This window comes from Gracilinanus agilis, chromosome 2, assembly GCF_016433145.1.
Source record: "Gracilinanus agilis isolate LMUSP501 chromosome 2, AgileGrace, whole genome shotgun sequence".
Lineage (NCBI taxonomy): Eukaryota > Metazoa > Chordata > Mammalia > Didelphimorphia > Didelphidae > Gracilinanus > Gracilinanus agilis.
The window spans coordinates 15562928-15577802 of NC_058131.1; the positions used below are offsets into that span (position 1 = coordinate 15562928).

The following is a 14875-nucleotide window of genomic DNA, read 5'->3' on the forward strand; positions in this document are numbered from 1 at the left end:
CCAGGGCCAAGAAAAACACACCAAAACCCCCGCCACGTCGCCATGCTGTTCTCTGCCCAATTGCCGGTCTGCATTTGGCTCACCTGGTCCACTCTGACATCCGGAGCTCCCTCCTGCGGCAGGGTCCGAGCCCCAACCAGGGCGACTTGGTCTCTCGAGGTCGCGCCAGAAGTACCAGTCAGATGAAGGGTCCGGGCTGAGCCCGAATGCACCGCACCAGACCTTCTTCTCTTCTTCTGCCGTCCAATCACTCGACACCTTTCTTTTCGAAGCAAATTTAGGGAGGCGGCCACGAGCAGGCTCCGTATTTACCAAAATGGGGGCACAGCGAGACACAAACACCGTTTTGGTCCTGCCCCACGTCTACAGCAACAGGCTTTTAGGAGACGTCCGTGCGTCTTTGTTAGGGGACGAGCCGACTCCGATGCGTAAACTAAGCCAAAGGAGAAGCGACTCCGAGGGAAGGCCGTTCCCGGCCCGCCCAGCCCGGGGCCTCTTCCGTTTGGCTGAGGAGGAAGCGGGGTCTGGAAGCCCCTGGAAGGGAGGGCCCGAAAGGCGACGACTCGTTTGCGCTCTCTACAAGAGTGAGCGGCACGAGCGACGTCTCCGCAAAGCTGCGGTCCATGAAAATGACTTTTACACTCCACACACTCGCCCAGCTCATCGTCCCTCCATCACCGAGGTCTCACGCACCACCTGGGTTTGGTTTTAAACCCGACCAGCTAGAATCCACACATCGGCCGCCTGCCGTCCACCGTTTCCAGATCTGCCGCTTCACACTGACACCGGACGGTGCAGTCCACACACGCAGGTCTGCAGCCACGGGGGCCCCCTTCCCCCCCAGCACGCGCACACACACACACACACACACACACACACACGGACAGCGAGAGGCACAGACATGAGACAGTGGAAAAGGCAGGATGCTCTTTGGGCACTTTTCTTGCACTCCGTTTGAAAAGCTCTACAGAAAAATAGGCGTAAGGCCGCAAGTCAGAGGCGTGCGTGTGTACGTGCGTGTGCATAAGGTGGGGGCACACCGGCCGGTGTGAGCACGCAGAACGTCCAGCAATACCAGAAAGGAGCGTCCCCACCCCAGCGCCCCAGGCGTTTTCAAGGTGGGAGAGAGGAAGGCAGGAGAACCAGTTAGTGGTTAGAGAATGGGAGAGACAAAGCAACTTGACAAGACTGTTTATTCTAGGTATCGTTTTTATTAATAAAAATATTAACCATGACCATATAAAAGGAGGGGCTGGGCTTTATGATCTGAACACCAACGAAATAAAAACGAGTTTGTGAGAGTCCTGTTACAATGATTAGTCACGCGTAGTCCCCGACGGAGGAGCAGGATCGGACGTGGGTCAGCGAATCGGGGAATCCCTGACCCAGAGGGCCATGACAGAGCACGCCGCGGCTAGTGACCATTGAGAGAAGATTCCAAGGAGCTATTGGGTGGGCTCGTCTTAAGACACGCCTCAGCGTTCAAGGAAGCCATCAGCCTTGGCCCATTCAGCTGAGCTTCGAATGTCCCTGATGAATGCCTGGAAGCCGATGGGGCAGACCCCAGCTTCCATTCCAAGTCTGAGGAGTCAATCGCCTATCGGAGTCGCTAATGTACCTAAGATATTCAATTACACGAGCCAAAAATGCCCCCGCCAGCTTAAGATTCTAATGATTAAAATTAGTTCTGTTTTTTAAAAATACAAACGCAGAATTCTCAAGTTTCAAGATACAGGAGCATTAAATGTTACATAAAAGAATTTGTGCGTGCTCACAATCAGGCATGGAAAATTTACAAGACATATCTTAATAAAAGTGTAGGGGAATTAAATTAAAGTGGAATGTTAAATAGGTAACTGTTTATAATCAAATCTTCATAATCGAAAGATTAAAAAAATAAAATGAGTCATGAATACATATAGAAGCACTTACAATTCTCTCTACAAATCAAGGCCAAGAGTTTTATATTCCTCCCAACCAAAATAGACCATATTTTCTATCAATTTAAGTCCCCCCACCCCCCAAATTATGTAGTTAAAATATAAAGTCCATTTTTCTTAAAGCTTCTGGCTGACTGGAGACATCATGTTCTACTCACTACCAACAAAAATGCAGAAGGCGGCACCGTTCATCTTTGGATAGATTATTTGTTTACGAAAATTTGTCATCTAACGACAATGACCAATATTTATTTTCATGGGATTTTGTGACTTTGTGAAGCACTTCCTGATCATTTTCACCTTTTAAAGTCTGTCTTTAATTGCAATAGCCTTGGAAGGCCAAAGGAAAACTTGAGAAACATTCATGGTAAACTACATCTTCATTCATTACTGAGAGCGATAAAATACAAGAGAAAATACCAGGTATATATTTGATGCAGTGTAAATTTTCTTATCTATATAAAAATCACTTGATATTTCATACTACATTATATGGTTGAACAACAAGGAAAATTTAACAATATATTTAAAAGTGAACACTGTCAGTGACTCTGTATTTGTTAGCAAGGCATTAAATCAAATCAAGATGAGATTATGCGATGTCAAAAGTTCCATAAATCTGATTTCCAGATACAACAGTAGGATTTTGAGAAGAGATAAAGGGCTGTACACGCACCCACTATCTTTTATGTCTATGGCAAATTCTACGAGCATTTTGAGGTTTGGGAAATAAGGATGACCAATTCCTTCAAAGCACTTTCATAAAGGGCTGGTAACTCCTCCTTCCATATGGAAAGAACACTGGTTCAAGTAATAATTACCACAAAAGAGGGAAAAACACTCGTGAAAATGACCATTTTCTCTCAATGCATCTAGTGTAAAACACAAAATATTGGTAGAAAGAGGTAGATTACAAAGAAAAAAACCAGATTCTCCATTCTTTGTCACTTTTATTCAGTAGTTTTTGTTTTTTTTTTTCTCTCTCTTATTTTGTTTTTGGTGCCAGACACGGCAAGGAGTGATTACAGTCCAACTGTTATTAAAACATTTGTTCGCAACATAAACCCCCTTTACCATTGACCCCAAACTGACCCATTTCATGTGCTTTATTTCTTTTTCTTTCTTTTTGAATACACCACCACCAGGGCTGGGTGGAGGGGAAGTGGGTAAGAGAAGTGATGGGGAGGAGTCCAGGAGGCCAGAGGAGGAGGAGGAATGCTACAAGCCACAGTAAGAATGAGCTGTATTTAATAAAAAAGGGCCACAAATGATACAGTAATGAGGTTACACAATTAAATCCCATAGCATGACTGAAGGCTTTCACTGTGTTTGACGTCATCACAATGGAAGGCATAAAAAGTGGAGTAGACCAATGTTGATACAGTCCAATCTAGTCCATTAGGCAAGATGGTGCAAGTAGTCATTTAAATTAAAAGTGCCCTACCCTTACCTAAATGGCTAGCAGACATGGAGAACCCCACAGTGAAGAATCACCCGAGCGTTCTCCATGTAGCTATAAAAATGTGTTGTCACATGGCACATTTTTAAACACTGGAAAGGGGTGCCACAATGGACCTCTCTTTCTCTCTCTCTTTTACAGGTACAAATGCTAGATTCAACTATCTCAACTATGCAAGAAGTGGACTCTTCTGCTAGGAATGCCAACCCTAATTCACTTTGTCTTGAAATATATACAGGTTGTTTGTAGTAGCTACAGCAATGATATTTTCCTTGGGGTGCCAAGCTGTGTGAAGAATTTTCTTGTTGAAGTCTAAGCTGTCGACACTAATTTCGTCTTTCTTTCGTTTGCCACTGGCACAGACTTTGCGTGGCTTCAAAACAGTGCGTGGCTTATTGTTTTCCCGGGATGCTTCTAGGGTGATGTCTCGTTTTGTATTTCTGTCAAACATTCTGAAGAAATTATTGTAAGATCCCGTCATGACAACACTGGAAAACCAAAAAAAGGAAAAAAGTTAAATACTCAATATAAAAAATGATTTTCTAGTAGGAAACGGGGGGCGGTGTCAGGGAGGCACGACAGCCCACATAGGCCGAGGCTCTCTGGGCCAAATATACGAGATCTCTGAGATCGTGGATCTGATTTGGCTACCATGTCACAGAAGTGGACTCAGAGCAGCAACCAAGATGGTCAGGGATCCCAAACCATAGCATGTGATAATCAGTTGAAGGAAATGTGAATATTTGGCCTGGAGAAGGGAAGATTTAATGAGAAAGCTATCAGTGTCTTCAAATACACAAAAAGTTATCGTACGAAAGTGGAATTATGCCTTTTCCTCTTGCCCCAGAGGGAAGAAAAAGACCCAATTAAATGGGCAAAACATGCAGTAAGCAGACATTGGGTCTGGGCTCAAATCCTACTTCGAGACATTTACTGGCTGTGGGGTCCTGGGCAACTCATTAAGCCTCTCTGGGCTGATTCAATATCTTCATCTGAAAAATGGGGAGAGAAACAGGACCTAACTTAGACAGGGTTGTTATGACACTAAAATAAGAATGCATATAAAAGCACAGTGAGCCCCAAATAAACCTGAGCTGCTATTATTATAAAGAAGTCAAATCTCAACCCAAAAAACATTTGAAAGCAGACTAGAATGTTCCATCAAAGCAGAAATCAATCCCCAAAGATCCCTCAAGGTAATCAAGAGGATTCTTGATTGAGCCCAAGTCAGGTGCCTAATCATTTCAACAAACATTTCTCCAATAGCTCCCTGGTGCCTGGCTCCGTGTTAAGTGCTGGGAATACCAAGAAAGAAAAAAACCTGCTGGTCCTCTCAGGGAGGGGTTTAGGCAGTAGATGATAAAGAGGGTAACCTGCCACCAAATGCCCTTTAGAGTAATATAAAAAATGCCTTTTTGTGTCAAAGGAAGGAAAAAGGACAGCCTGGGGCCCCAGAAATGCTCTCTTGAGGGGCCTGCCCTGACTCATCCTGGGGTTCCTGGAAAAGGCCAACCCAAGGACATCAGACCCGGAGAGACCAAGTGTCTCATCTTACAGATACTGAAATGTAGCCTCAAAGAAACAAGGCGAGCTGCAAGATGAGTCATCATCTACAAAGTAATAGAGCTGCAAAGAAGACCCAGGTCTTGACGCTGTTGGGGGGTGCTTTAGAAAGCCCGGCTCATACCACTGCTGGGCTTATACCCCAAAGAGATAATAAGGAAAAATACTTGTACAAAAATATTTATAGCCGTGTTCTTTGTGATGGCAAAAAACTGGAAAATGAGAGAATGTCCTTCAATTGGGGAATGGCTGAACAAATTGTGGTATATGTTGGTGATGAAATACTATTGTGCTCAAAGGAATAATAAACTGGAGGAATTCCATGTGAACTGGAAAGACCTCCAGGAAGTGATGCAGAGTGAAAGGAGCAGAACCAGGAGAACATTGTACACAGAGACGGATACATTGTAGCACCATCAAATGTAACTGACTTTGCTACTAGTAACAATGCAATAACCCAGGACAATTCTGAGGGTCTTATGGAAAAGATGCTACCCACATTCAGAGGAAGAACTGTGGGAGCAGAAACACAGAAGAAAAACAACTGCCTGATCACATGGGTGGATGGGGATATAATTGGAGATACTGACTCAAAATGAGCACACTATGCAAATATCAATAATATGGAAATAGGTCTTGATTATGATCAATGACACATGTAAAACCCAGTGGAATTGTGCGCTGGCTATGGGAGGGGAGGGATAGAGCATGAATCCTACAACCATGGAAAAAATGCCCTAAATTAATTAACTAATAGATTTTAAGTTAGAAGGGGGGGCGGGGAATCGGCTCCCTGAAGCTCCCTTGCCCACAGGGCTGAGCCAGGTGTGGGAAGGATTTGGTCAGCAAGGGCCCTCCCATTGGGCACTTGGCACAGAGGGGCCACCCTGAAACAGGAGCCCCCCAAAGGGGTGGGAGGGACGCTTGTGTGCACGGGAACAATGGACAATGGTGAGAAGCCTGGAATCTCTGAGGCATCACTGGGCCCAAAGTCTCCGCCAGGAGGAATGAGTGGCGGGGTCACTCAATAAAAGGCATGTTTCCCTGAGTTTTCAACTGTGCCTCTGAGTAGATCCAGGAGCTTCTCTTCCACTCGTGGCCTGAGGCAGAAAGACCAAAATGAGATGTCCTGTCCAAGAGGAGTTTCTGTTCTGTGGGAGAAAGTGTGGGTCCAGGGAAGTCCATCTAAAATGGGCCCAAACCGATACAGTGATATCCTTAGGGGGGGCGGGGGCACTAAGCCAGCAGAAGCAATGAGCAAAGGCAGAACCTACGAGCTGGGTTCTAGAAGGAACAAGGGGTCCTAAGCCACAGAGGCGAGGAGGCTGGGACCAAGTGGCATTTATACCAGGAATTCAGGGCAGGCTCAATACTAAGAGAGCTACAAGTATAAAGGACCCTATTAATAACCAACCCCTCCCCTCAAATAATCTGATTACTTCAACAGAGGAAGAAAAAAAGCTTTTGACAAAATATGATACCCAGTCTTTCAAAAAACAAACAAACCAGCAACAGAAAGCATAGGAATCAGTGGAAGTTTCCTTAAAATGAGAAGACATAGCAATCTAAAACCAAAAATGAACACTATCTATGATAAGGTAGAAACTTTCCTATTAAAATCAGTTATGAAGCCAAGATGTCTGTTATCAACAGATTTTAATATTGTACCAGAAATGCTTGCATGGAAATATGATCAGAAAAAAACCCTAAAGGAATAAGCATATACAAAGAGAGAACAAACTATCACTTCTGGCAAATGATATGGTGGTTTATTTAGAGAACACTTAACTAAAGCAAAAATATAGAGTATAAAATAAACACACACACCAGCATGAGGATTTATATATATTACCAACAAGATCCAGCAGGAAGAAAGATAAATCCATTGAAAATAACCACAGTCAATATAAAAAACCTGATAAGACATACACCAAAACTCAAACACAATTATAAGAGACTCTTCATACAAAGACAGATCTAAGGAACTGGAGGAACACTAATTTCTCTTGTGTAGTCTGAGCCAATATAAAACTGAAACTAGTTTCTTTAGCACATAATAAGAACTTAATAAGTCATTAACTAATTTGATGAAGAAAAAGAAAAGGAAAATCAAATCACTAGTGTAAAAATGAAAAAAAGTAAATTAGCAACCAATGAAAAATGAAAGCAATTATTAGGAGCTATTCTACCCAATTATATGCCAATAAAAACTAAAAATCTAAATGAAAATCAATGGGGGGTAAATGGGAAGGAAGGGAGGCTACAAAACTCTAATCATCAAAACAATAGGGTACTATGTAGGAGATAAGCGGATCAATGGAACTGATCAGGCACACAAGTCACCTAATGTTGAATAAACCCAAAAGTCCCAGACATTGAGGGAAGAATTTGCTACTCAACAAAAACTGAGAAAACTACAAAGGGGTTTGGTCAGAAACTAGGTAGAGGCCATAAGCAAAGATATGTCCCAAATGGGGCATCATAAGCAATCATCCCAAGCGATTTGTCAAACCTGGAAGAAATTCTGTCAAATCAATAGATAAAGATTCACGGGAGGAAAAAATGGATAATTTTGATTGTATAAAACTTGAAAGTTTGTGCATTAATGAAACCAATGCAGCTAGAATTAGAAAGGCAGGGACCTGGAGGAAAAAATCTTTGCTACAAGGTTCTCTGGTAAAGGTCACATGTTTAAGACAATAAATGTGAAGCACTTAGCATAGTGCCTGTCCTAGAGTAAGTGCTGTAGAAATGCTAATGACCAATAGCTAGGAAGATGAAGAGGACATTTAATCAAACTTACAAATGGATAAATCACCAAAGGATAGGAACAGGCAGTTTCCAGAGGAAGAATTCCAAGCAATTGACAGTCAATGAAAAACAAATGATTTAAATCACAAATAATGATGAAAACACACAATAAAGTAACTCTAAGGTATCACCTCACTTCCATCAGTGATTAAGATGACAAGAAAGAAGAAAAATGCCCAATGCTGGGGGCACGGAGGGGTGGGGATGGGTGGAAATCAGGTTCTGTTGCTGGACTGCTGGTGTAGCGATGAACCAATCTAACCATTGTGGAAAGCAAGTGGTGCTTGGCCCAAAAAGCAATTTAACTGGGTGCTGACCCCCACCAAACCTCTGGGTAAAGAAGCAATGGATGTCCACCAACTGGGGAACAGATGAACAGGTTACAGCATAGGAACAGAATGGGATGCTCTGCGCTGTAAGAACTGATGCGGGGGAGAGCTTGAGAGAAACCTGGGGAGACTTGCATGGAATGAGGCCAAATGAAGTGAACAGAACCAAGACAACAATTCCTAAAATAATAGCAATATTGTATCTTCCTGAGGAAGGCCGGGAAGCAGAAACAGAGCCTGGGTATACAAAGCCACATGAGGCCCCTGGACATTTGCTGTGCAATCTTGGGTGAAGCCTCATTATCTGGCCCTGGAAGAGGAGAATAGTTTCTCTGTTGCCCCCAAAACAAATAAATTAATAAGTGAAAAGTCTTACCTTCTGTCTTAAAAACAATTCTAAGCATCAATCCTGAGGCAGAAGAGAAGGGCTGGGTTAAGTGATTCACCCAGGGTTGCACAGGCAAGAAGTGTCTAAGGCCAGATTGGAACCCAGGACCTCTTGTCTCCAGGCTGGCTCTCAATCCACTGAGCCACCTGGCTGCCCCAACCCTACCTTCTACTTTTTACCTTCTAGAACTCCTGAGGAGGCCTGGGCAGAGGAGATCTATAAATGCTGGCAATCCTTTAAGAGACTTGAGTGTCAGCCACTGGACTGGGGCAGGGAACAGCAGAATCCCTACAATCTTTGGGGGGAATGGGACACACAAGAGTGTCCCCCAAGTGTTTGTGAAACTCTTAAATGCCATGAAGTCCTTTCTCCTCCTTGGACTGAGTCAAACCCAACAGAGCACCTCAGCCCACAGGGACATGAGAGAAAACAGAAGTGGCCTTTCCATGGTTGCAGATTAGAAAAGAGGAATCCTGGCCAGGAGGCCATTTAACTTCTGCGGACTCTGTTTCTTCTGAACAGGGCTCTTGTGAATCCAAGGAGCTCACGGGATCCTGACCGAGAGCTCCAAGGGTCGAAGCTGTCATTTTGCCAGTCTAACATGTCCTCCACCTCATGGTGGCCCTGAGCAGGACTCGCTGTCATGCCTGGCATAGCTACCCAGCATGTATGTTAGGTGCTCTGAAACCCTTGAAGTATCACATGGCAGTTATTACAAATTCCCTGGCCTCAAAATAAGCTCTTTCTCTAGTAAAAATAAGTCAAAAGAAACACGTCACTACTGAAATAAACTAAGGTACAGTTTTGTTCTAGTTCGAAGTGGCCACAATTTAATCCCCATATCTGATAATCTGGCACATGAAGGGAGGTTGTTTTTATATGAAAACAAAAAAATTCCGAACTTTTTTATTTTTATCTTTTTTGTTCTATTTGTATTGAAAGGCATAAATTAGAAACTTGATGGGATCCTAGAATGAGAAAGGAAAGGAATTTAAAATAATGCACTAAAACTCAGGTCATCTCCATAGGCACTGATTAGTCACTCATGCCCTAACATTTCAGAATTCATTGAACAACAGAGGGCAGCAGTTAGCATAAATTAAACAGTCATGGTCAATCTTACATCCAAATGGTCCTTCCCAACATGCTCAGTGAATGCCTCACACAAATGTCTTTAAAATCTTCAAAATCTGAAGCCAATGGGATGGACTAAGCCCTTGCCTTTCCCAAGTGAGAGTCACAGGTTAATGGAATGTTCAAAATAAATCCAAATTACCTGTCAGATCCATTCCAACAACACTCAAATTTGTCAAAAATGCAGTCATTCTCATACAGCGAGCAAAGTTTACTTCTGAGGTATTCGTGCACCTGGAAGACAGTGAGAAAGGAAGAACAAAACAGTTATATGGCCGGATACTTTAAAGTTTGCCTAGAGAAGCAAGAAAGTCATTGAAGTTTAGACCTAAAATAAACAGATACAGAAACTTTCATGTGATGACACTGCAGCATCGAATTCCCCCCAAATAGTTTCTGATCACTAGAAGAGACAATATTTGTTCCAGCACTGACACACACAGACCAAAGGATGTCACCATGACAGCAGCACTAGCGATCCTTGGGACTGTGGAAAGTTCATGGTAATCTGCCCCCCTTCTGGTCTCCAGAACAACCTTTTGATTTCAAAACAAACAAACAAAACCAACTATTTGCTCTTAGACTGAAGCTAGGAACTGGAGACTCATTTTTTGTTTCTCTGTAAACAAGCCAGGCTAGGAAGCACCTCCTGTGCTGTGTGGCCATTCTAAAAGCCTCAGGGTTACTCCCCAGGGGCTGAGATCTGTGTCGACCTGTCTGGCAGGCTCCAGAAAGGGCCATCGTGAACAACTTAAATGCATGGAGGGATAGGAAGTCGAATTCTTGCCATGGAACCATGGATTGGAGAGGATGCTTGGTTGGCTCCAGAGGAGATGGTGAACAAAGCAAGTCCAGCCACACCCAGCCTGTGCTTCTCTCTTTCTGGCTCGCTTTTTGCTATTCAATAAATAATTATTAAGTTAAGATAGAATCTGCAGACTGCCAATGCTCCCTGTGCACACAAGACTGCTCACTGGGGGAATTCAGTTTTCTAAATATTGTGATCACTGTCTTTTCATGTAATTGTTGCTGTTATTTATCTTATACCAAAAAAAAAAAAAAAAAAAAAAAAAAAAAAAAAAGTCAAGAAACCCTGACCTAGAGGATACCAATTTAAAAATAAACTTCACATTCTAAAGATTCACTACATTTTGCTATTCATCTCTGAAATGAACATATTAACTATAAAGAAACTTAATTTGTAAAGAAAAATTTAAGACAAGATCAAAGCACATAGTTGTTATATAAAGAGAATGACAAGATCATGGAAAACATACAAAAATGGAAGTAAAGAAACAAGAGAACCGTTTGCCTAATAAGTTGTTAGCCCCATAAAATCTTTTCTATTGGTCTTTTGATAGTAGCTTGCCACTGCTTATGGAGGAAAAAACCAAATGATCTGTCTACTAACAGAAAGACAGTGCAAGAATAGAATGGGGGCTTCTGAAATTCCTAGATCTGGGGATTCCTAAACTCAGATCACTCAGGAGCTAATTTAGGCTGTGTGTGTATCACTAACCTCATCGATACACGATCTGAGTAAATTGTTTAAATAAAATTCATTTGGCGCCTGAATTATTCCATTTGGGCTATGTTCCCATGACACACCACAAGAAGAAAATTTAATGTTTATTTTATCAATACCAACAATTAAGAGTTTTCCCAGCTACATAAAATTCCACAGCCAGTACAACAAGAGTATGTTCTGAACTGTGTTTCTCAAATAGGCTTCTCTGACAACTCTCATCACTTCTAAGTTCAGCACTACTCTGCTAACTCCATCCCAGATGGGCACACCTCTCTCAGCCTCCTTCTCCCCTGACTATGGGGCAGGAGGACCAAAACTCCTCCTGATGCCTTCCTTTAGAAGGGCTATTCAGCTTGTTCCCCTGCCTGCTTTCAAATGCAGAGAACAAGATGGCCCAGCAGTGGGCACCCTTGGTCTTTCCTTTCATGTGTCCCCTGCCCCTCTTCTTGTCTCTTTTTGGGTGCTGCCTCCTCCTCTGAACCATAAACTCTCTGAGAGAGTAGAGACTGTCTTTTTTTTTTTTTTTTAAATTATGTCCCCAAATCTTAGCCCAGTGCTTGGCACCTAGGAAGAACTTAATAAATGTTTACTGGATTGGGTCAAACTCTAAATACTTACATGTTCCTCAGTCCCTCACTCCTCTTCAATCATACCCCACCTCTGGCCTAACATTCCTTGTATTAGCGCAAAGGGGCAGCTAAATATCTGAATAATGATCTAGTAGATGACTATAATAAAATGTCAAGTACCAAGGATAGCAGGCTTCTTTGGAAGTACATGAAAATTCAATGTAAACTCAGTAACAGCTGCCTAGTCAAGGATACAGTGATACAAGTACCACCATCTATGAGAATACTTGGTACAAACCCCATGTTCTCATTCGTTCTCTCATCCCACCCCCCTCCCTCCAAATTAATTTTTAAAGCCATAAATACCTGGTAGGTTTCCACAGGTCTGTTTTCCATGTTTAAGTCCCAGATTTTTACTGACAGGTAATCTCTAGTCATCATATATCGTCCACTATGGCTGAATTTTACATCAGAAATGGACGAAATGATTTCAGAGAAAAAGGATCTGTTACTGGGATCTTCAGGTTCCTCAAACACTAAAAAATAAACAAAGAAGAAAGATATAGAAAATTTGGAAGGAGAAAATGCTCTAACAACCAAAAAAGAACAGTGTATTCTAAGGGTAAGGATTCAAATTTGCCAATCTTCATGAGACTTTTCCTTCAGAAGACTTGAGTTTTCTACTCTGATGGGCTTGAAAAATTAAGGCAGAGACTTACAGATGAAATGTAAATTTGGAAGCAGCCATATGGCTTTTGGAGTCCTTTCCAGCTCTTCCAAGATCCTCATCTCAACTTCCCTTCTAACTCTGTAATTCCCTGAGTTTTATGACTACGTTGGCTTTGCTATTCTAGCACCAAGATAATATATTTGGTGGCATTTTATAGTCAGGTTAAAGGTATAAAAATGGCTTAGTCCAGTAACCTTTTAAGACAAATTGGCCAAATGTGCATATACTTCAAAAAAATAGTCATAAATGAAAGACATCTCTTTCTCATTCTAAGCTTAAATAAAACATAAAATTAGACTTTGTTATGTACACTTAGAGATCATGTAGTCTAACCCACTCATATTCAAGAACAGGGCAGTGGCCCAGAGAGCAATGCCTAAGCTATAGCCACACAGAACTGTTATTAGCATCCAAAGTCCTAAATTGTAGTATGGTGCTTTGTCCCCAATGTCATGCTAGCTTAGCAAAATACCTCCCACCCCATCTTGTGCAGCAACTAAGAGTGCCTCTTGTATCTTGAAGCTATTCCTACCAAAAGAAATAACAACATAGTGGGATGGAAGAGAATTTGCCATTTCCTCTGGATTATCATTAACCACCCGAACTGTTTAACATACATTAAGATACTCCTACACTTATTGAGATAAAAAAAGATTCTGAACAATGGATCAGCATATTGAAAGGAGTTTGGCAAAATATGACACACAAACGTACTAGTGATGAGACTGTGATGTGGTTCAACCATTTTGGAAAATCACTTCTCATTATATGTCACTAAACTTCCTCACACTCTTTGACCCAGAGATTCCATTACTGAAACTACAAACCAAGGAGGTTGACGGCAACAAAAACAAAAATTTCCAGAGTATTATTAGTGATAGAACAATCTGTGTACCCAACCATTAACAAATGGCTGAAAAAAACCCAAACAGATACATGGCAAACAGAAAGAATTCAAGTCGAGGCAACAAATATGTCTTGAATGCACACTGTGCCAGGCCCATGCTAAGAGCCAGAAAACTCAGTGAAATTTGGGAAGGTCCATAGGAGGCGATGCCGAGGCAACAATGCACAGCGACTCTGCCCTGGGTGGGTCAAGGCAGGAGAGAAGTGGCTGGATCAGGGCCGACTCACATTTAGAATGCCGGTCGCAGAGTGCAGACGCCCGCATGTCACACAGTCGAATCGTCCCTTTACTGCTGCTGTACACGAACGTGTTACAACTGTTGGGATGGAACTCTGCTGCCGTGATGACCTCAGTCAGCTCTTCCATGTTGGCAGGTTTGATATCTACAATATCTGGTTAGCATTTTATTAAAGAATTGCACCTCGATAATCTGTGGTTGGAATGTTTTGTTTAAGCATTTTTTTTCTGGCTATTTTACTCTAAATCATATCTAAGAACACAGACTGTTTCTGCTTTCTTATCAATACAATTTTCAATTCTTAATGAGACAACACAAAGAGCCAAAATAGGAAAAAACTCCTCATTTTTAAAAATGCAAAAGTTTTATGAGCAATTCTCTCAAATCAGAAATATCAACTAATATCTATTTTCTGGGTACCTGATGAAGAGGCACGTACCTTCAAAACCCGAGGCCATTTAATACCTCTTTTTTGTTGCATAAATTTTATATTTTGTAGAATTTATAAAATACAATATTCAGGAGAATAAAAAAAAAAGAAATAGATCTTATATTACCACATGATTTCCCATTAGAACCCAAACTGAAATGGATACTAAAACTTCTGTCCGTAATCTCAAGGTGCCAAAGATTAATCCGCAAATCATCTGCAGATAGATATGTTTCATAATCACTATTGATAGAGATAGAGTTGATGTGATACGTATGCGCATTGGCAAATATTCTCCTTGGACTCGCCTCAACCATCAGATCCATGGGCCTAAACACTGGCACCTGGCAATCAAAAGACATGGAAAATAATAGTATTTATACAGGAAAGGACATTTCAAGATTTCATGTAATCTTCCCATCATACTAGCCTTGTACTGATGACAAAATAAAGCAAAGTTGCTACTGACTGTTTTCTAAGCACTTATCTTGATATATTTCTATTTAAAAGCAAAAGAGGAGATTCCAACAAGGATAAGAAACTGGGACAATTTGTTTAATCCACAGCAGTGACACTGCAGAGACTACTTTTATAATTTAGAGCCAATTCATTTTTAATTTGTTGAACAGCAGATCCATGATACTTTCAAAAATACTTCTGGTGTAGAAAATTAAACGAAGTCACAAGAACAGGAGGAGTCCAGTCCACTGTGTAAGGTCATTGGCTCTCAGAGAATTGAGGCATTGGATAGTCCCCAGCTTTCACAAAGAGAAGGATCTGAAGTGGGGTTTGTCCCAAATCATCCATGCCAGCCAACAGGTGGAGGCTGGAACTAGAACTCATAGCAAA

General features: G+C 41.8%; 1 protein-coding gene across 1 annotated transcript in view; it reads right to left on the reverse strand.

Moving 5' to 3' along the window:
- Positions 1-1203: 1203 nt before the first annotated feature.
- PPP2R2A (protein phosphatase 2 regulatory subunit Balpha) overlaps positions 1204-14875 on the reverse strand; it is a 74225-nt gene continuing 60553 nt past the window's right edge. Inside the window, exons 6-10 of the mRNA XM_044663014.1 lie at positions 14193-14370; positions 13586-13750; positions 12088-12257; positions 9767-9858; positions 1204-3887 (exon numbers count right to left, since the gene is read on the reverse strand). Coding sequence (XP_044518949.1) covers positions 3608-3887; positions 9767-9858; positions 12088-12257; positions 13586-13750; positions 14193-14370 — 885 coding nt within the window. The 3' untranslated portion in view covers positions 1204-3607. The remainder of the gene's footprint in view (positions 3888-9766; positions 9859-12087; positions 12258-13585; positions 13751-14192; positions 14371-14875) is intronic.